This window comes from Pyxicephalus adspersus, chromosome 7 (assembly GCF_032062135.1).
Source record: "Pyxicephalus adspersus chromosome 7, UCB_Pads_2.0, whole genome shotgun sequence".
In the NCBI taxonomy this organism is placed as follows: Eukaryota; Metazoa; Chordata; class Amphibia; order Anura; family Pyxicephalidae; genus Pyxicephalus; species Pyxicephalus adspersus.
The window spans coordinates 45,827,647-45,850,387 of NC_092864.1; the positions used below are offsets into that span (position 1 = coordinate 45,827,647).

The 22,741-nt window shown below is 36.5% G+C and overlaps 1 protein-coding gene and 1 long non-coding RNA gene across 3 annotated transcripts in view; one reads left to right on the forward strand and one right to left on the reverse strand.

Moving 5' to 3' along the window:
• Positions 1–22,741, forward strand: part of LOC140335571 (uncharacterized) — a 337,062-nt gene that overhangs the window by 273,220 nt on the left and 41,101 nt on the right. The gene's annotated exons all lie outside the window — the stretch shown is intronic.
• Positions 1–22,741, reverse strand: part of STK39 (serine/threonine kinase 39) — a 180,619-nt gene that overhangs the window by 98,693 nt on the left and 59,185 nt on the right. For both annotated transcript variants that reach the window (XM_072418290.1, XM_072418289.1), the window contains exon 11: positions 389–511. In XM_072418290.1, coding sequence (XP_072274391.1) covers positions 389–511 — 123 coding nt within the window. The remainder of the gene's footprint in view (positions 1–388; positions 512–22,741) is intronic.

Below are 22,741 nucleotides of genomic sequence, written 5' to 3' on the forward strand. Positions count from 1 at the left end.
TACAGAATTTAAAGTACCCCAAAACACAGACACTCTATTAGCATACCTTTGAGGTGTCTTATTATGGCAAAAGTGTGAATATCAACAAACAGCATTTTAGGACCAAGCACAGGGACGATAAAAAAGAAGGGGCAGAATACCAAAACACTTAAGATATTCTCTTTACTGCAGTCAGAAAAATGTGCTGGTGGACATTTCTATATGTCAACGCATGTTGTGGGGGTGGCATACCATTAGTTTATTACTGCAACTTGAAGCTTTTTTTGGGTAACCATCTGCAGGGTATGTAACAAATTCTATAGTAAGCCTTAAAGTCTTAATGGAATCCCCTATCTTCAAGGGCAGTGGTGTCTGATACCCCTTTCCAAGAGCCCCCCCAAAACCATACCTTTTCTTTGGATAATGCATCTTTGTATTCAGCACTTTTTTCATCTAGTTCATCATCGCTCCACTCCCAATCACCATCTTCTGTTTTATGGAGGTGGCCACTAGAGCCGGGAACTCTTCTAACCTGGCATGACAGAAATATTTATATTAGTTCCTTACACAGAAAGCAGTGGAATTGGCAAAAGTGTATCCCTGATCTGGACATGGCAAAGGGCAACTGTTAGGCAGACAGTTACAATAATAAACATAAATGTATAGATGCCTGAGCATCATTTCAATACTACATAGCTAATCTTCAAAATGACTGGGATCAAGTGTTTCTGGTAAAATTAATGCTACAAAACAGAAACTCACTCTTCACAGTGCATTTCCAACTATTGGCAACCGTTTGGAATAGATTAGTGCCCATGGTTGTGAAAAGGCTGATATCCGATAGGCTCATAAAGGTTTGATGGTCAGGTGCCCATATATTATTGGCCAAATAGTGCATTTGATAAAGTCAACAAATGCCAAGTGATTGCCAGAATGCATTCTCATGAATACAATGGGCCTGATTTATTAAAGCTCTCCAACACTGGAGAAGATAGACTATCATGGGAGAACATGAATGATTCGGCAAACCTGGAATACAATGATTTCTTAAAATAATTTGCTAATCCTTGACAAATGTTTATTTCTGGACCTGATCCAAGCTAGTCTTCTTCAATTTTTGGAGAACTTTAATACATTCAGCTCAGTATCTATGTAAACATTTTAGGTTAGTAGGTCTGCAGGACATAGTACACACCTACTAGCAAACCATTTGCTCTCCCTTTTCAGCTGAAAAAGCTAGCATACACCTAAATGATATATATGCAATATAAAGGGATACTATCCCTATAGGCTGCCTTTATTAGGGTATGAAGATGTTAAAATGTAGGCCATTGTGGTCCCTTACCACAGTATCCCTCAGACAACTGATATGGTCAGCAGATGAAAGTGAGTATGAAAGTTTCAGGTCTTCACATTGGCCAATAAATGCACCAACAATTTTGCTAATCCACATGAAAAACTATCACTGCAAATCCACAAGATTTCACTAAATCACAGTGAGGCTTATTCACTAAGCATCATTTTAGGTTATTAACACTTAAAATAATGATTACATGGAGTTAAAATTGGCATATTTTTGCCGACTTCAGGTAAACAATAGTTTCTTCTGAATCCAACTCCACAGCCCTTCGTGTAAGCTTGGCAACACTGAAGACATTCTATATTGTGTATACAGACCATCCTTGAACCCTCTGTTCAGAATAAAGGCTTTTTCCAGCAGTTTGGGCACTATTTATAGAACAGGGAATCAAACATTCCCTCATGGCAATCTTCCATGTCCATGTGTTTTAATAGCTGTAATTGTTTCCCATCAGGAAATGTTTTTGGGAATGTCACATTCCCTGTTTTAGAAATAGAGTCCTTTGTGTCCTATTATGACCATACAACAATCTGATTGTTGCTAAAGAAGATTAACCTGATAAATGCTTTTGGATTTTATTGCCTCTCTGGTTAGCCCAAGACTAGGGCTGATCATGCAATTGAAGCAGACAGACCTTTCCACTCAGTACTTAAGACTATGGTAGGTAATCAATGTGTCGGTTTTAACAGAACAGCAGCAACAGAGCTTTTCCCAAGAAATAGTATATCAATATAATATCACTTCATAGGCTACTTAATTATGTCTTAAGTGATATTGCAGATTATTAGATTGGAGTCCTTGGTGACTTGGCTCTGTCATTTGTGCATTCTTTGTCAATACCAAGCCATACAGGCCAAATTTTATTAATCAGTGTGAATGACCCCCAGCTCCAATGGCAATAACTGAGACAATGCAGGGGCTAATGAGCCAGCACTGATGTGGCTACAATTCAACTACAGAATCTTTACAGTGTGCAGAAAATATCTGTCACCAATTATGGATCATTACCTTCCGAAGAACATGATATAGAGAACTTGAACACTCGTTGAAGACTGGTGGAAATGGTATCAAAATTATCTGTTAAAGGCAAATCTCAATGAAAATTTGGTTCCAGGTACTAAGTTTGCATGACTGAAATAAGCCCCACTGTGATAAAACTACATACCAAGTTTAAATGCTACAGCTAAAGAAATAAACTGAGTTACAACCATGCAAGGCAAGCATTATCAACACATGCTTTAAAATGTGAACCAAGAAAACCCAGAAACTAAAACCTAATTCAGGTTACTATCAAGTACCCTTCTGCTGCCATCTTGCTCTCTCTCAGAATCTGGTACCAAGCTTGCTTTTGTAGGATTCTGCTCAACCTACTTGAGCAAAACAAAACAACGTCAGAGAACTAATGATTATCCTGCAAGAGTCCCAAGTGCCCTAATCCTTATGCAACCTGAGCAAATCGTACAATTTCTGTTTTTGACAAATATTTTTCAATGGTTCTAATGACTAGGGTATAATTCACATTTTACACCATGACTAAAGTCACAATAAATGCACGTGTATGTACCACCTCGTGCATGTGCTCTTGAAACTGTTTTGAATTATTCATTCGGCTGGTATTCATTAGTTGCTAGTTGAATATTTTATTATTGTTATTGGTAGTGGTTAGCAATTTTTTTTATAGTCCAATTTAATTATAAGGCTGAATACATCTACTGCTTATTCAAACACCTTTTCAGTCTTAACAAGTGTCTAAAAAGTTCTAGCTATTTATAGCCATCACCCTAAAACAACCACTATGGAATGAGTCAAGACAAATGTTCTTTGTCCAAGAATATGATGGGAGGTGTGAACTTTGTAAAGACATCCTGTTTCATTTTTTACAATCTTTTATTAATAACAAGAAGCAGGAACAAAGTATGGTGCCTCATCCAAAACTTTTTCCACAACACCATTAAAACTATTCAATGAACTTTAAAGGCGCCTACTATTGAAACATCTCACATTTTTTTTTCAGTTTTTTTATCATTAAAAGAAGAATATTCTTTTTGTAACATACATATGTGATATACATCCAATCTAACTGAATGTTTGACACATTTTGCAATATATGCCTCCTTTAGGACCAAAGAGACTGGCATTATATTTTAACCTTAGGATGGTAAGACCCAGAGAGGTGCCAGACAGATGGTAGTGCTGGTATCAGTAGCCAACTTATGTATGAATCGATGATATAAATTTTTGCGGACAACTCATGATTTTGACAGGTTATGAGTTTAAAGAAACAGGAGGCTTTATGATAGGAACCTCATCAACAGGTAACAGATTTCTATACATTTATTATAGATTTAGATAAATATAGATTTCTATACATTTATAAGGTGTCCTCCAAAAAAAGTAGTGGTAGTGCTCGTTGACTACCAGCACTTCCGTTCTGGCCCCTCTCTAGGATTACTATCTTAACCTTAGTCTACAAGGACTGTTTCACCAGCGTTTAACCTGAGGCTTTTAAAGCCCTTGTTTGACATCCCAATGCATTACAATGGGTTTATCTACACCAGGATGTTTCCTTGAGGCACGTTTATGACATTTATCCTAAACGTTGCTTGCAACGTTTAAAAAATTTAAACACTGGGTTACCACTGGAAAACACGGGTAAACGCTTCTATTGATTTCAATGGGACATTTTCCTTTGTTTTCCTGCATTTTTGAGCATGTAATATGCAAATTAGTTAAAAACACATGAAAAATGCATTGCAGGAAAACACGGTATAGGTGTTTTACAGCAATTTAAAGGCAAGCTTTAAAACACTCAATTGGAACATAAACGCAATTGGAAACCCCGCCTAAACGTAAAATATGTCAGTCACCTCAATCCTGAAGAAGTATATATGGTGAAACGCGTCAAACATTGAGTGAGAAGTGAAAAGAATATTTCTATTTTAATGATTAAATAAATTATGTTTTTTTTTTTAATGTGAGATGCGATGATGTTTTAATTGGAGGTGGCTTTAAAGTCCACTGAATAATTTTAATGGTACCCTGTTTTAGTTACACAATCCCATGATACCATAAAGTCTGGGCAGGTGGTAATTATTAGAGTTGCATGGCTAGAAATGTCAATAATTCCCAAATGACTGAGGTAGAGATGTTATATCAGCATTGCATTGGGGTGACAGTGTTGGCCACCTCCCCAGGTTATGGATGGCTGCTACAGTATGCTGAAAAGTTGTTCTGCTGTTGGGTTGCTTTGTCTTCTCAACATACATATTGTTGGACATTTAACAATCTGCCGTTATTTGTTCCATAGTGATAGAAATAGGCTGACTAAGTTAATAGTGTGGCTACAAATGGTATGTTTTCGACACTTATTTGAACTGTTGAAGCATCTTCTTTATTAACCTATCTTCAAAGCACATCATGAAAACTCCTTAATGTGACCATGACAAGGTGACTCAATGACTAGCACTCTTTTTCTGCTGCACGAGAGTCCAAGGTTCAAATCGTGGACAAGACACTGCAGGAAAATTATATGTCCCATGGGCACTCTCTATTGTATAATTATGGTAGGAACATTCCAGCAGGAGGCCCTCTGAGGGACAGTTGGTAAAACGACTATGGAATAGCATTGACATAAGATGCAGCTATTTAAAATTACAAAACAGTAATGGCTATACCACAACCTGAACAGATGAGAACATTTCAATACATATGGTAATGTAATTTGCTCACTTACAGTCACTGTAACTGCACAGAAATATCAAACATTTGTCTATTCATGGCCACCCTTACCCTTTCCTATTAAGTCATTCTCTCATTTAAGATTTACTAGCCCTTTAAAAGCTTTTTTCGGTAAATATTGTGACATTTTAAGTGTGAACCCTTTGGCAGTTTTCACAGCAGTCACAAATCAGAACAAGGATGACTGAAAACCATTAAATTAGTAAATAGGCCCATCTGTCTCAACATACTCAAGGGTTTAATCCGGCATAAAATATAGATGTCACATGTTAAGTGGTTATAACTATTACAGTCTGTTGTTCCCCTAAAAAAGTATCACTAAATAGTTGTTAAAATTCATGAACATAACTCCCAAAGAGCCTAATGAGTAAAAAAGACAACACATTTATTTCACATGCCACTGAAAAACTTCACAATGATTTGTTTAACAGTAGGTCCAATCAAACATACATTTTAGGTTGGGACAGATGTGGGACATTACTAATAATCTAAAAAGGTTATAAACAGATATAAAGACAAATAACGCAGCTCTGTATTCATCAATATATCAATACATATAATTTGTTTAAAGCAAACAGTGATAGTATGTGAATTTTTCTTGGTTATCCCTACATGTTTTACTACTACAGCCCTATTATTACACCTAATATTACTAACCTTGCACACAATGTATAGAATTACATCTGTCAATTGGAACCTTAAATTTAATGTATAGATCTGTTGATTGTTACTAATATGGTCTGTTTTTATCCTTAAAACAATATCATGACGTCACTGTTACTAACACTTTGAACTCTGTTTGTACCTATACCTGAGCTTTAAGTTCATGCTTGTACTTAGTACCTTACTTTGTCTCACTTTATAGACTAATAACGTTCTCAACAATCCCCTGAGAAAGCCGTAAGGCAAACCGCGTCAGACATCCCGGGCGTTAATTTGACTAAAACCTGTTGATAAGAATTTAGGGATCTATTATGTACAGTCTATTGTTTTTTTTTTCCTCGTGGATGTTTAATGGGCTTTACCCTTTTGCATCTAATTCCTGTATCTACTATTGCTTGATTATTTTTGCATGAATCTTTTTAACACTAATATAAGAAATTATTGCCAACAAAACCCCGACTTCCATTCTTTCTTCGGAATAATTTTGCTTATCATGAGTTTTAAAATCATTCAGATCAAAACTGAAAACAATATATTAAATAACTAAAGATGTTTTTTATACATCAAATTAATTTTCAACAAACGGTGATAGGTGTGCAAGGTTATTCAAAGAGTACATGGATTCATTTTACAGATCACGCAGGTCTAACAGTTATAACCAGCAATTTAAATAACTGGCTATGCTGCAGTTCAGAAAGACTGACAAGTCTTCACCAACTGCAGAGGTTATGTCTTCACTCCCCGCAGCCCTCTCCCAACATAAGCATAACCAAGCATATCATAGCTGCGTCTAACTGCTGTCATATCATCTAGGTAGTATCAGCCTCAGGGAAGCCTGTAGCTGGACAGAGTTCATACCAGCTGTCTCCTACTGGCTAAAGTGATATGTGAAGGCACCAGCGCCTGTAGATCATTAGTCGTAAATGTGAATTTTTTGGCATGGGATATTTATCAAAACGTTGAGTTTTGGGAGTATTTTGAGAATACATCTCAATAATATTCTGGCAGCATTATCTGCATAGGAATATTTCAATTACATATAAGAGGTAATATTGGCATAGCTTTAGTTTAGTTATATCTACAATCCGTTTGAAAACCTTCATAATGAGCATCTCTTATTTGCTTGCACTGATCTGTTCAATATATCATGAAAGCATTGGTTATACTTGTTCTGAAAACCAGTTAGCTCTTTAATGTGTATTTGCAACCAAAACATGTTGTATTCATTTTAGATAGAATGAGAAAGGGTCAGAATCAATTTTAAGAAAAAACTGGAGTCCAATTGGAAAGATTTGCTTTTTGTTCCTGTGCAGCTGACAATCATTGTCTAGATTGGAAGTAAGGGGAACTGTCTAATGGCAACACAGACAGAAAAAAACTTAAAAAGTAATTTTAGTAAGCAAAGTATGGGGTGGGGGATGTATTTTGGAATGTTGCAGTTTTCCCCACTGGTGATACCGATTTCAGAAGGGTATAAAGTGAAGGTAAATTATATCCAACAAATCCTTGTATAGCGGTAAAAGCCCAACATGACTCACTGTAAGTGAAAACATTTTTTTTTATATATTACCATTACCATTATGCAAAATTGAGTTATCAGTTCTTCAGAGTTCTCCTTCTGAATTTTGAATCTGATTATTTCATATGTTACATACGAGAGGAAAGGGGAGTTATGCAGTCACAACATTAATGTGAACATTGTGCCTATTCTATATACCATGTCCAACCATAAAAGGGTTTTGTGTAGCTATTTAAATAGGTTCTAGTTTACAAAGATTCTTGACCATTTTTCAAACAACCAAAAACACTCTTGTGCGAAATCTTTAGGGAGCCGTGTTTTTTGGAGCCAAAGAAAATGCAAAATATACTGCTAATGCAAAAAAAATCCAACCACACCCACATGCCTCTAGTAAAAACTTTATTTTTCTTTTTTTTTCCACTACGCAAAGAAAAATGGCTTCACTGGGAAAGCTTGAAATATCCGGTTAAATGCATTCAAGTGCTATGTGAGCAGTGCCTGAGAATGTTTAGAAGCCTGGCATCTGCAGATATCTCTGGAGTACATCTAGGGCAGTCAAATTTAGCCCACCATACTCATAGCCTACCACTGAGTTCACTAACATTATTAGTTCATTACACTATTAGGCAAATTCGTCCCACTCACACCAAAAACATCTTCCTTGCAATCATCATAAACGTATGCATTATGCAGAGAATTCATAAAATAAATGAAAAGATACAGTTTGTATTCATCCTAGCTCGTTAAGAATTATTGTTGAAGATGTTATTCTTGCATGCAGTGGGGAAAAAACATTAAGTTCATTTTAGATGACTGCAGTACAGAATGAGTTTTCATGGAACATCCCTAGCCAGTGTTAATTAAACTTTCGAGTGGTAGAATTTGCCTTAGAGTACTATTGCATTTAAACAATTAACAGTCTGTAAACTGCTAAGTAAGCCCTTTTCAATAGATTCAAGTTTTTAGGCTTACAGTGGCCTTTTATTTTTTTTTTATTTAAACCAAAAAAAAACGTTAACAATACATTTAATGATGTTGTGATGTGTGTTTAGTAAATCACGCTCATCATGGGAGATCATTTGAAGATGAAGATAATATGTTTTTAAAGACCGTCATTATGAAGAGATTGTTCTCTAATGCTGAAAAACAAGCCCAAGCCCTCAATTTTTATAAACAAAATCAATTTAGTTATATGCTGATGGTTATTTTAAATCCATACTGCAAAGGGAAAAAGATTGCGAGTATCTTAACATTAGGGTTAAAAGTACACAGTTGTTAACTAATCTTGCTGAAATTGGAAGGATTGGGCAGTGAGCAGAGGACTATAGCATACCAAATAACTCAACAGATGAATAGACTTCTAAAAAGCATACCTGCAAGAAGCAAAAATATGGGCAGATTTGAACTTAAAAGGGGCATTGCCATGAGAAATTAGCCAAGGCTGCCATTGGAATTTACCTTTGATAGTTCAATGGCTGTCACTCAATGCTTTGACTTTGACAATTATTTACAGCAAATTTGTTCCAAACTGTGATTAACTGTGACAAAGCCAAGGATTTTGGGAAGGAGGCCTGCAGTGGTAGCCCCCATAACTCGTTAATGCCAGAGGAAATTTACAACAAAAAGCTGCATGAATCTCGCAGCAAATTTGCAAAATAGGAGTCCAGGTTTGTCAGACTTCTCTACCTGTGTTCTTATTCTATGTCAATTATATGGAAGAAGTAAATCCTTAAAGTGGCAGTTCCTCATAGCTCCACTTTGAAGTGCACAGATAGATGTGAAGCTAACAACAGAGCATTTTGAAAGCAAATAAAAGTTACTGTGTCTTGTCCCTGGTGGCCAGGGACAGTTGATTCACTATATCAGAATTTAATGTCCTCATAACAATAAATGGCCCAACCTACATAAAAAGTCATGTGATAACCCATGTTATGATCTTTCTCCTGGAGCACTGGGACACATTACCTCTCATTTATCAAAAAACCTTAATGGACACAACAACTTTTCCTGAATCGGCTTCATTAACTTCAATTACAGATTTTGCAGGGCTCCCACTATTCACTATAAAATGAACCTCTCTCAATTAAACTTATCTGCCTTAAAATCAGCTACTTGCTTGTTGGTTCTCTCAATTCCCTAGGAAGCCTAGTGGGCAAAATGTTTCAGAACTGAGACTTATCACTTATCCTTGTTTACAGTTGGTGTTTCTTGGTCTATCAGTGAAACTTTGTCTAGCCAGCTAACCAACTCCATATGATTTGAAAACCTAATGGTTTGCTAAATGTATTAATGTTAAAAAAAGGTGGCTTGATACCTTATAAACCTTTGAAGAATCTTTATATAAATATACTTGCCCAAAAAAACCTTAATAGGGGTTGGCATATAGGAATACTACTCTTTTCTCAAATAGCCGCACACGCACTTAGTACGTATTTATGCCTTAAAACGAGTACTCATTGTACAAAGAGGTATTGATACATTGTGTGAAATCAATCAAACCTTTTATACAGGTGAGTAAATGAGCACACATGTGACACTGTTACCATTAGCTAAGAATTATGATTGGCCTAACAACTTGAATAAGTAATTAATGGTCATCTCCACCACAACTGTTCTTGAGGAGATATCTGCCCAGTGCAAACATCTTTATGCCCTCCCAATCCCAATTGGTTAGTATTAAATTAAAACAAGAAGCAATCCTACAAGTGATAATTTAAATGATATGCACAATAAAACCAAGTATGCCAACTACCTGGCCTTTTTAGTTCTTGCAGGTTAGCAGAAAGTAAAACAGGCTGTTGCTGAAATAACCCTTTTTGGCAAAAACAGAATTGTTTCTGTATTTAAGGCAGCATTCAAAGTGCTTGTTGTGCACACAGACACGAGCCCTCATGGGATTTAGACAAGCATGTCTATTTGTATACATGAAAAGGACAGAAGTAATTGATGCAGTTTGATGCCTGCTTTAAGTTCATAGGACTACATAATGATTACAGTCTGAAATGTGCATGCACCACCATTAGTCAGCACTGCAATGCACAGTCACACAATCGGCAGAGAAATACATTTGCATTGTTCTATGTCTGCCGATTCTATCGTAATTCCTCACATTTCTATTGGTCATTCACTGTTTTTTTCACTGACCGATAGGAATGTATGCAAGCCTAAAGGAGTATGGAAAAGAGTAAGTTTTGTGCAGGACTACCCAGAAGCGGAACTTTGGTTTTCAGACAGGCACCTAAAGCATTGTAGATCATTAAAATATGTCTTTAATGTGTTTTTTGTTAATTATTGTGGCGACTCAGCGCTGATGAATTTCCAAAAAACAATTTTCAGCAGTCCCCTGTCTACTTATATTCAACTCATGCAATGGCGCCTTTCTCAGGGGTAACATTTCATGGACAAGGACTGAACTTTTCCACTCAATACCAGGAAGTGTCTGAATCTTTATGGTTGGATAACCTGGTAATATTTTCATGAAAGTTGCAGGTTTAAAATACCGAAAGCAACTTTTGAAATTATATAATATGTTAGAATTTTTATTAGATTGAGTAGTTTACTCATACCCTTTCTTCCTTTTAGAAGTCTTTAGTAATGCCCCAATGGTGGAGCACCACTTTTTAGTGCTTGAAACCTTTAACAGAAGGAGAAGTTCCCTTTTCCCAATTTTTTGGGCAATAGTTAGGCATTGAAAAATTTACATTTTCAGAATGAGGGAACTCTGGTGTCCCCCCAGAGGCCTTTGTGACATCAAAGGTCCACTTCTATATTTAACACAAGTCCCTTTACTTTAAAGAAAAACAATACAATGATAACATGTTTGAAATATTGAATCAAATAAATTCATTACATATCTAATAAATGCTTCAGCATACAGGTATAAAAACTTGCTTGATTCACCCAAGATCACTGATGAAAGTGTATCCTCTCTAGTCTTTGATTAGTGTGTCCTCTCTAGAGAGCTTTAATTTTTTAAGTCCATTGCATGAGACTACTAAAAATCACACTAATAATGTCAGTTTTAAAGTCAACACTAAAGGGTTAGAAGGAAAATAAAAAACACAAAAAGAAAAAAAGGCATAAACAGCACATAAAAAAGATGGTGTTAAATAAATACAGAAAACCAATAACTATTGGAAGCCAAAATAAGTATAATTTCCCTTCATTGAATATACAGACCACTGTGTACAGAGGCACTGATGACTGTGCAGTAAGGTCAAAGAGGTGTATGTGGCTCCCAAGCCATGTTTTGGACACTAGGGCCTTAGAAAATCAGTCCTATTCCTCTCCTTGCCTAATATACCAAGCAGGTCAGCTTCCATTTTTCACACTCACACAAAGCATAAAGGTAAAAAATCTTGTTTAGAGAAAAGCCAAAGCTCAATTTTTAAAGCAGGAAACAAGGATAATAAAATTAGAGGACTGTCATTTTCTACACAATTTACCAAGTTTAGGAATCATTTACATTTCCGCCTCCTATTAGTTCTACTGGGAAAATGTCCTCGTTTTATGATAATTATGAAAATTAAAAAGAAGCAACTAAATATGGAATTATCCGTTTCTTTTAGAATACTTCCATTTAGTCCTGGGGCTTTTTGTTGTTTTGTTATAGCGGTTGACATTTTTTAGAAAAAAGAAATAAAGTCATTAAGTGCAGCTTCAGCTACAAAGAGTAAAATTGCAGGAAGCAATATAATACCAGCTCTGCAAAGTCTGGCCAGCTTCAGGCTTTAATATTTTATTTAAAAAAAAAAAAAACACACACACACACATGCAACATGGTATTTTGGTCATTTAGTCATGTTATGTTTCTACCACCATAGAAAGGCGATTAAATGCTAATAGAGAATCAATGTGAGAATAGCAAACTAATTAAACTGCTATTTGATAAAAATTCACATTTTTTTATTAATTCAAAACGAACTTCTCATAACAGGAGAAAGTCGACTGAAGATCAATTAAGATGATAAAGGGACGTTTAACATATAAAGAAATTCTATGCAAATTAAAAAACAATAGAAAGACCTTGGAAAGACCATTTAACCTCAAGGATTGTATAATTAGCGCACAGTCACTGGTTGGAACATTTGAAAATGTAGACACTGCTCCCCATGGAGACTCGTAATTGTTAAAGCAACAGTGATAACAAGATAAGTGGTTCAGTGGGATCATTTACTCCCCACAGTACATTGTATGAATAATAAAGAAACCAGTGAATATTGCAGGCATGTAAATTTAGAGGAGGGTGTGAGAGTCAGTGAACATGGCAAAAGTATGCAGGCTAATATCTCTTTTATTTGCTTGCAGTCACTATTCTAAAAGTATATATATATATACATATATATGTATATATATATATATATATATTTATATGGGGCTTCTTCTGCTCTTTTGATTGCTTACCTAGGTAATTCTGATCAGATATACTTAAACTCTTACACATTATACTATTTATATATTGTACTATATATTCATTATAATATTTAGCACATTCCATACAATGCCACACAACTCTGAACCTCCAACCATGAAAACAAAAAAATCTAAATCTGCGTGTTCTAGTTATAGACCAATATCGTTATGTATTATCTATTATAGACTGATAAATCTGAGAATTAGGTCTTAAAATTATCTACCAACATCTTGGCCTCCAACTTGTTATCTTGTTAGGGCAATAAATCATTCACATTTATTTCAGTTTAAACTATTTTGTGGGATAGGAAATTAAAACAGACATAAAACTCTGCTAATGTGTACTAGCCCTTAAAGTCTAAGCATGCTCTATGCTGTGCGATTCATTCTCTATGAAACCCAACACAAGGTAACACTAAGTTAGATACAACATACATGTGTTGTTGGGCACCATAACTTAAGGTATTGTACTACCATGCATTGTAGTGAGCTGCAGTGGAAAAGAAAATAATTTTCAGGGACTTTTGGTACACTGTCAGCCCACTTATCCCTTACAGTAAAAAGTTATCAAATCAGCAAATTGTGTATTTTCCATTCCACAAAAGGTTAGTTCCAACTGAAATCTGATTCATTGGGCCTGATTTATTAAAGCTCCCAAGGCTGGACAGGATACACTTTCATCAGTGGAACTGGGTGATCCAGCAAACCTGAAATGGATCTGGTCCAGGATTCAAAACATTTGCTATCAAATGGCAAATGACTGAAGAAATCCATTCAAGGTTTGCTGGATCACCCAACTTCAAAAATAAAACTAAGATTGTTCCTACTTAGTGTGCTAACAGAGAGCTTGCTGGAACTCATATATGGCCCTATTTAATAAAGCATTCTGATTCTTTAAAAAAATATTATTTGTTCCAAGCCCATGGTGAACACAGAAGTAAAAGTACAAGTAGTTAAACAGATGAACATTTGTACATTTTCGCTGCAAACAGAGCAATTTTACATTTTCTGTGCACTGTCACAATCAGTGTAATGAATAAGGTCAGAATCACAGTGGAAATTCACACAGGTGGCTTTGTCTTACCATGCATTGTATGGCAATGCACTTTATTATAGTGGGAAGGAGACCTTAAAGTGTCATATATATATATATATATATATATATATATATATATATATATATACACACATACAATAATATACTGGCTTTATGTCTTATATACATACACTGGCTTTGACTTTATGTCTTCTTCAAACTTTACCTAAATCCAAAATAAAAATTATATATTGAAGTTAATCTTTCCTTAGATATTACTTCTTTCTACAACTTGTACTCTAAAATCAACCCTAGAATAGAAATAAATTTGGCATGAGTTCAGCTTTAGACATACCAGTCAAAAACTTACTTCCGTATGCATCATTAAGCTCAGCCCTAGCCAAATTATTGTTTTTAATTTAGACACAGTGGGGAAGGGATACAACCTATGCCAGGTTTTTAATTGCATTTTGAGTTCTCGGGGAAATCCCAACACTTCCCAACATGATATGGGTTGTACACTGCTTAATGCATGCTTTATGTGCATTTAAAATAAAAATTGATAGAAATGACTAGAAACATACAAAAGGCAAAGGTTCTTCTTTTGGTCGCATAACTAAATAAATGGGGCAGCGGTGAGCGATTCAAAATCACCCACTGCAAAATGTACAAATGCTGGTTTCCTTAAGAACCAATGCAGTTGTGTTGGTGGCCAAGTGATCGGGAAGTTACCAGGAGTGTAACAGCAACCTCTGTTCTTGATGCAAGTCTGAAAAAAGACTAAGACCAGGTATCAAACCCAGAACAAACCTGGAGGCATCCAGTCTTCATTCTATTTCTGCATAAATTTAGGAGATCGCTGGTTTGAACTTTGAGAATTAAGGAATTCAATTGCTTAATTGTACCTGCTCCATGGGTGCATCTTGTAGAAGTACTGGTATGTCTTTCTTTTTTTATTCTTTTTGTTATTTTACAGATGTTATAGCTACCTGTTTATTACATTTGCTTATGCCTTGCTCCTACAATTCCCTTAATAAATATTTAAAACTGTGTGTGCTACTAGTACTACTCACTGCCGCCCCAAATTCATTTTCTAGGGGGCTGCCATTCACTGGCCAAGGCAGTTCACTGGCCAAGTAACTACAACTTTAAAAAGGTGGGATAGTGGTTTCATTAATGTGTTTATTTCCACATTGTACAGTTGTACATCTACAATGTGATATCCGTTACTGCTTGCAGACATAAAATAATTATTTTAATCACATAAAACGATACACTAAAATAATGTGTTTTCTCTAGCTCATGAATAATAAACACATATTAACTTTCATCGGTACAGTAGTCCGTTGGCATGGCAGCTTCCATCTTCACACTGTGACTCATGTCAATATTAATGTTACCGAATAGTAAAAATGAAAGGAAAGATATGAGCGCAGTCAATTAGATACTCTGGCTTGATAATTGAACAGTTGATCACTTGGTTAATGTATTGCGCTAATATGATCAATGTCCCAGGCATTGCCTTTTATGAATTTCCTATAACAGAGCTTTTGCAGAGACCAGTTAATCAACTTGCTATTAAATCAGCGCGCTCGGTGGTAATGTACTTATGTACTGTGGAATATTTCCTTGTTGAGTTAGACTCATTTAAATTTCTGAAGGAAAAGGGGCATGATCAATCACTCTGGCAGACCTTAGATTTATGGTTCAATATAAATGCAAAATATTTGTGATTTGAGTATAGCCTGGAGATGGAGGCAATTGGAGATAGATGGAATCGAGGGGTCCCTCCATGGATTTCAAAGTTAAAGAACTTTCTTGTGTGTTTGTGAACAATAAATTACATGAAAGCTGTCATGAAAGAATTGTCAGATTGGCACTAAAAAGATGATGGAAGAAGCAAGTTAAATTGTTGCAGGGATGGATGACTTTACGTCAACAGTAAGCAAACACAAAAAAAAGAAAGCCTAATTATGCTAGGCTTGCTGAGGAATGGAGGGGAGGAATCACCTACTTATTTAAATTGAATTTGCACCTTGCCCATGTAGGACAAACCAAATAGGTTTTCTTTACTTTGTGGACAGACCTCCAAAAATCCATAGACATACTTTAACTATTACTATGCTTTTTTTCACTGCTGGGAATGAAAGCATAGCCCCTAAGATGTTACAGTCCAAGAGTCATAGTTTTTAACTATGAGGTCTGCCATTAAATTTATTTTCCTGGGTCTAACATTGGATCTAAAGCCAATTGAAACCATTAGGTTTATTATTAAATGTTTTATAAAAAAAATACAGCCATTGCCCTAATAGATGCTTGCCAGTATGCTGTGGGACCCCCACTCCCTGTAAGGAGGAAGTGGTCTGATTGCAGAGGTCAAACAAAGCACCCCCCCTCCCCACCTAGTTATATCTGTAGCTGTGAATTTAGAAAGGCTCATGCTCTTTGCCATTAAAGAGCTCACTGGAGAGGGAGTAGACGTTTGCAAAGATATCAGTACCTCCTCCACAGAGCAAATGTCCCACTATGTAAAAGGCAGGCAGGATACAAGCCTGTGGCTAATTTTTAAAGCAAAGAAATTGTAAGGTAAGGGCTTTTCTCCTCTCAACAACTACTATGCTGTCAAACTCACAAGCATGTTTTAAGTATTTGCAAGCAACACCAATTCTATGGAGGAAAACGGACGCCTGTCATACAAAGGATCGTTAACAGACCTGTTCAGTCCAATGCCAACCAATATTTACAAGCAGTTTTGAGGTGTGTGGGTGCTGGTAGACCTACCCTCCTAAGTTCCTGCTCCTGAAAAACAGAAGCCTGAGACACTGGCTAGAACAGGGGTGTCCAAACGTTTTGTAAAGAGGGCCAGATTTGGTGAGGTGAAAATGTGTGGGGGCGGACCACTAACCAGTTATAATGATTTAGGGGATTCCCTGTGCACACAAGGGGACTTCCATCCTGCCGATTTAGCCCGCCAATCAACTCTAATGAAATATAAAAATATGTTTTTTGTACACGTGTATTTTATACCATAATCAACAGTGCTGGCTGGCCGCATAATATTGATTTTATGACAGAGGGTGAAAATCTAAATACTGACCGCAATTGGCCCCCGGGACTTTGGACATGCCTGACTTACACCCCTTTCTAGGTAATATCGTTCAAGTATATTTCAATCCAAGAAACAAAGGTGTAACATGCCGAGCTCCTGTCTGTCTTCTCCTTTATTTGGTCATTGAGGTGCCAACAGGGTTTGCAGGAGATATGAAAACAACTGCGACAGTGCTGCTGCCAAGAGAAGAAGCATTCAGAACAGCCTGACAACAGTATAGGTCCATCTGCAGCTTTGGACATCACCATGCAAAAATGCTTGGCAACCTACCTTCATCCTCCACAGGACAGGAACACACTGTGTGTGTGTAAAATCCCCTACATTTGTAGTGGGCGTATGCTGTGCAGGACGGCACCGACCACGCCCACCCTGATTTAAAGAATCTGGTGTCAGTGTGGACTTCGTGCAGAGAACTTTCTTTGAATCAGAGTGGGCTAGGTCCGTGCGGGCCCTGCACAGCACACACCTAGTACAAACGTAGGGTCGCATATAATTTATTTCAAGACAGAGGCTGCGGGCCAGTAAAAACCTGAACACGGGCCAAAATTGCCACGCGGGCCAGACTTTGGACATGCCTGGGCTAAGGTATTAGGTGTCAGGACATTCAATTTTAGTTCGAGTCTGGTGAGGATCCAAAGAAGGGGAGGTGGGTGGCATTAATACCAATCAGTACTTACAATGGTAGTGCTACTTTCTTTAAAATTAATGTTTTGGTTTTTTTTAAATAGTGTTTTTTTTAGGAGCCATAAATGCTCTTAATATAGCTTTATTGTTACCAGCGTTATTATTATTAAACAGTATTTATATACCGTCAACATATTACACAGAGCTGTACATTAAATAGGGGGTGGGAAAGGACAGACAGATACAGACAGTGACACAGGGGGAGGAGAGGGCCCAGTCAAAAACAGCTTTCCAAAGACAAGAACAAGAACAAACTTTTCAAAACTAAACTTAAATCTCTTTATTTAAATGAAAATTCTAACAAGCAGATACCTTTTAATGTATGGAAATTTTTAGGATTTTTTACAATGCTGCGTTTTTCTGACAGCTCTCTCCACTTTCAATGATAACCTAGTCAGCTCTGGGATGCGAATTCTTTTAAAATAGCAAATCTAGCACTGCGTTCAAAAACAATTTTCTAGGTGTTAATGCAGTGTTAAGCACCTGGTAATGTTTTGCAAATAGCAATAACTCCCTGCAAAATGAGTTACTGGCACTTTCATCTAACAAATGCGCCAGCTCACATATGGCATTTCCTGTACTTCTTGCAGCAAAGGCTTTTACATTCAGTAGAGATTCTATAGACAATTATAAATCCTAACAGAATGGCAAATTTATCTAAACTGCAGCTAACAGCATCAAAATGTTACCGAATTCCGTGCATGGTTTATGGTACATTAGTAACTACATTATAGGAGTTACTTCTGCTCTGATATGTACTTGTAATAGATTAGGGTGGCTGAAAAATTGATTTAGAGTCTGTGTGTTTTATATATATATATATATATATATATATATATATATACACACATACATACACACACACACACACACACACACACACAATATATTTAGAGAAAAATAATCTGAAGGAAAGTACAACTTTCATTTTCAGGGGACTGCTCTTCAACTTTCTAAATAAAATGAACTGTTAAGACCACTTCAGGCCTCGCGCTCAATATAGGCCCAACTACTTGGCTGGAAACCATCCTTTGCACATATTTGCAGCAGATCATGACTTGGTTTCAGAAAATGACATAACTTTTGGCCTCCCCCCCTGGAAGAAAAACTGCACTGCACTCAACACCATGCATTTACATGTGTGGTTGGGTTTGCAACTTCCCAATGCACAGCAGTGGAGAACACTAACCAGTGTTCCAAAAATACACTGAAAAAAAACAAATTGTTAACCAAAACTTTGGAAGCTGCACAATGCAAGACTGTCTGTTAAAAGCAAAGCCAACGTGTGAACTGCTCATAGTATCCAAAACTCAAAATATAGGGTTTCTAGATCAGTGTTTACAGGTCCAACCCATTGCTTGACGTGTTTTTAGCCAGCTGTATAATAAGTAACTTTATGGAACATGATCCTTTATTTTTGGTTATGCCGTGCAACAATTTAAAGTTCAAGTGTATGCAAGATACGGAAATAAATCTGTCCCCACAATGTACCAAATATACTTGAATGCTACCATTCTGAAAATATAAATAGGTACTTATGTTGTCCTGAAAATACAGGAAAATACTTTGACTCGGGTATACACCTAGGGCAGAAAGTGCGCATGTCACTACTAGCAATCATAACAGTAACCAACAGAAGTGTCCAAAAAATTAAAGTGAATAAATACATTCATAGTGTGTTCTTTTAAAACATTTAAAAAGTGAAAAAAATAAATCACATGGGCTGCATATCTTTCCCACACCATATTTTACAGAGTAATGTATATTGTTTTAAGTGGGGTATGATGGGTCAGTTGCACTAAATTGAACTTATGTGCATTATTGGAAAGAGTTTGTTACACACTTTACATGAGAATACAGCACCATCTACTGGTATGACCTAAATATAGGCCAACGTTATTTTTCTAATATTATTTGGATGGAAAACTGTATCTTGTTATACTTGAGTATATATGCAGGATATAATATAATCCTCACAAATGTTAAAGGTAAATGCAGAAGATGCTAATGTGAATACAAGTATTACTAGAATGTGTTGATAAAAACATATGCAAACCTTTGCCAGCCACTTATCAAACCACAAAGTGTGTAGATTAGAAAGCTAAAAACTGAACACAAACCTACATATACAACACATATCTGTAAATTTTGACTATTTTTTTCTACTCAACTTTTGAATAGCTTTTCTTCAACGTAATAATAAATTATTAAACCAGTAGATGGATGTCAAACATACAGCGCACACAAGCCAACCCAACACTACTTCTAAAGCAGGAGCCTGAAATAAACATCCTAAAAAGAACAAAAACACTGTTACCTAGCAACAAGAAAAGTTTCTGCCAAAATGGCTATACTGATTGATGGGGTACCCAAGCTTTTGCACATGGCACAATTCATTTCTAGTTAAAAGAAAAAATCTAGCATATGTTTGTGAGAGTCTATTTTTGGGCAGTTTACATCAAAGTCATTTTCATTCCGTTTCATATTTTTTGTTTTATTCTTGCTCTTTTATTGATGTATTTTGTTAAAGTATAGAGATTTGTAAATGGGTATTGGGCACCACAAACTCATCAATGGCTGAGTGCAATTAAACCATCATGTTGAGTTAAATTATCAGCAACATATGGAGTGCACATTGTCTTTAATGAATATTGTAAAACAGAGCAGCAAAACAATATTATGAACTGCAGAAAGAAGATCCTGCATATGCCATGAAGTTTGTTTTAGCTTTTAAGTTTAATTAACTGATATTTGTCTTTCCTGGTTCCTCCCTAGCAACATGCTAATGGATTTTTTAAACAAACCAGTTTTATTGTATTATTTATTTTAGACCCAGAAACATCATAATTGTTCAAAGAGCTTCTCTAGACAATGAAGATTGTTATTATGAATATGATTATGATTATTATTATTATTAATATTATTAAACAGGATTCATTTAGCGCCAACAAATTACGTAGTGTAATAAATAAGGGTTGCAAATGACAGACAAATACAGACAGTAACACAGGAGGAGGAGAGGACCCTGCCCTGAAGAGCTTACAATCAAAGAGGTGGGGGAAGTAAAACACAATGGGAGGAGAGATGTGGAGTAGTGGGGAAGTAGTGAGGGTTTTAAAATACAAAAGAAGACAGGTAGGAAAGTTTGAAAAAATGGGTTTTGAGTGCTCTTTTAAATGAGTAGAAAGTAGGAGCAAGCTGAATAGGATGAGGAAGACCATTCCAGAGAGTCGGAGCAGCTCTTGAAATGTCTTGGAGCCGTGCGTGTGATGAGGTTATGAGCCTGATTTATTATAAAGCTTTCCAAGGCTGGGGAGGATACACTTTCAACAGTGAAGCTGGATGATCCAACAAACCTGGAATGGATTTATTCAAAGTAATTTGCTATTTGTGTTTAGAATCCTGGACCAGATCCATTTCAGGTTTGCTAAATCACTCAGCGTCACTGTTGAAAGTGTATACTCTTTAGATTTAAAGAGCTTTAATAAATCAGGCCCCATGAGAGAGGAAGTCATTAGTTTATTAGTAGGTCATTGCAGGAGAAAAGAGAGCCGATACGGGAGAATATGGCTTTTAGGATGCTGTATAGTCTGAAAAAAAGAGGGATCCTAGGTGAGCTGTATCTGAATGCAGACTACCCTAGGTAACATCCACATGTGATGCTGAGCGTCCATGACTGAAAGAACTAAAATCTAATAAATGAAAGTAGCAGCCTGGGGAAGAAATGGCTGAATAATGATATACATCCGCAGGCCAGGAAAGAAGGATGTTTGTGGCTGTCTGCAGCTTCTAATGCACACTTCGAGAAGTTTACAGCGTGCAGTGAAAACAGAATAAGCAAATTCAGTACATGAGAGAAGCCTGTGCAACCATACAAGACAGGGTTCATTGTGCGATAAGGTTGTGCAATTGTGTGAGATGACATAACTTCTATGCAGGCTGGGTACCCCAGCAAACCAACTCTGAGCTGTGCATGAACAGCTCAGTGATTCTGACAACTCCAGTGAGCGATCAAGCAGGTATGAATGCTTATTGCAGAAAAGACATCACCTGACCTTTGCTCTGGCTTATCTTCTGCTTGAACTGTAAAATAACCTTAACATATTAGGAAAGTGACAAAACAATTGGTGAACACATTTTAACTGGATGCAATCAGGCTTAAGTGTATGTAATATAATTGTTTACAAACATCCGATTGTTACATGATCTAGTTTTTAATGGCCGTCAAATTCCTATAGATACTTTATCCATTGCAAAGCAGTAGGTTTCCAGTACTTTCTTCCTTTGACATTATAGATACTTCTATATGGGTTTCCCATGCAGTTCAGTTCTATGGCAGCCAAAATAACTGGCATAAACATAGCAACAGGTAATGATCACAATGTTGTGTAAACATGACATTGCCTAAATGAGACAAACTACATCCTTACTGCAGTCAATTACATAGAGCAACACATTAATAGCACATGGTTCATTTTAACATCTCATCTTTGCTCTCTGTATTTTTAAGCTGTCTATTTTTATCAATTTATATTGAGAGCTTTAAGGTCTGTTAATGACAAAAAAAATGTAATTCGTCTGTAAAATAAATATTCTTTATGGCATATGTGAATTTTCATCCTCCAGCATTCCTTGTTTCTCAAATTAAAAAGAAAAAAATAAAGATTTCTTTAAGATTTCTCATTGTCAAGTCTAAAGGTTGTAACGCAAGATGAAAGCCAACATTGCCCTCTGCTGGCCCTGCTGTGCATGATCTACACATTCCATTAACCAGATCTGTCATTTTAGTAATATTGGCTACTTCTAGCTTGTATTTCTCAACTTTTTAACATGGGGGAACTATTGAAAAGCTTTTCAGGTCTTACCTGCTATGATTAATAAATGCAGAGATCACAGTGCATTATTGTGGTGATCAGTTGGAACAGTGGTCGCCAACTTTTCGGACCTCACAGACCACTAAATCAACGGAATCCGCACCGTGCATGCGTGAGGAGTTATGTGTCACATAAAGAAACTTCCCCAAGAGTGAAGTCATGATACCAGAACCTGCCCACTCTCCCATCGCAGGCTCAGACCTGCTTGTCAAACATCCTAGGGGGACAGTAGCGCAGGGCTGTGGACACAACAAAAGTTGTGCCTGCGATGGGGTTGTGTCCATATGGGGGACCGAGCCGCGGACCATCGATTGGCGACTGCAGAGTTGGAAGAATGCCTCTTACATTGCTGGCCATTGGGAAGAAT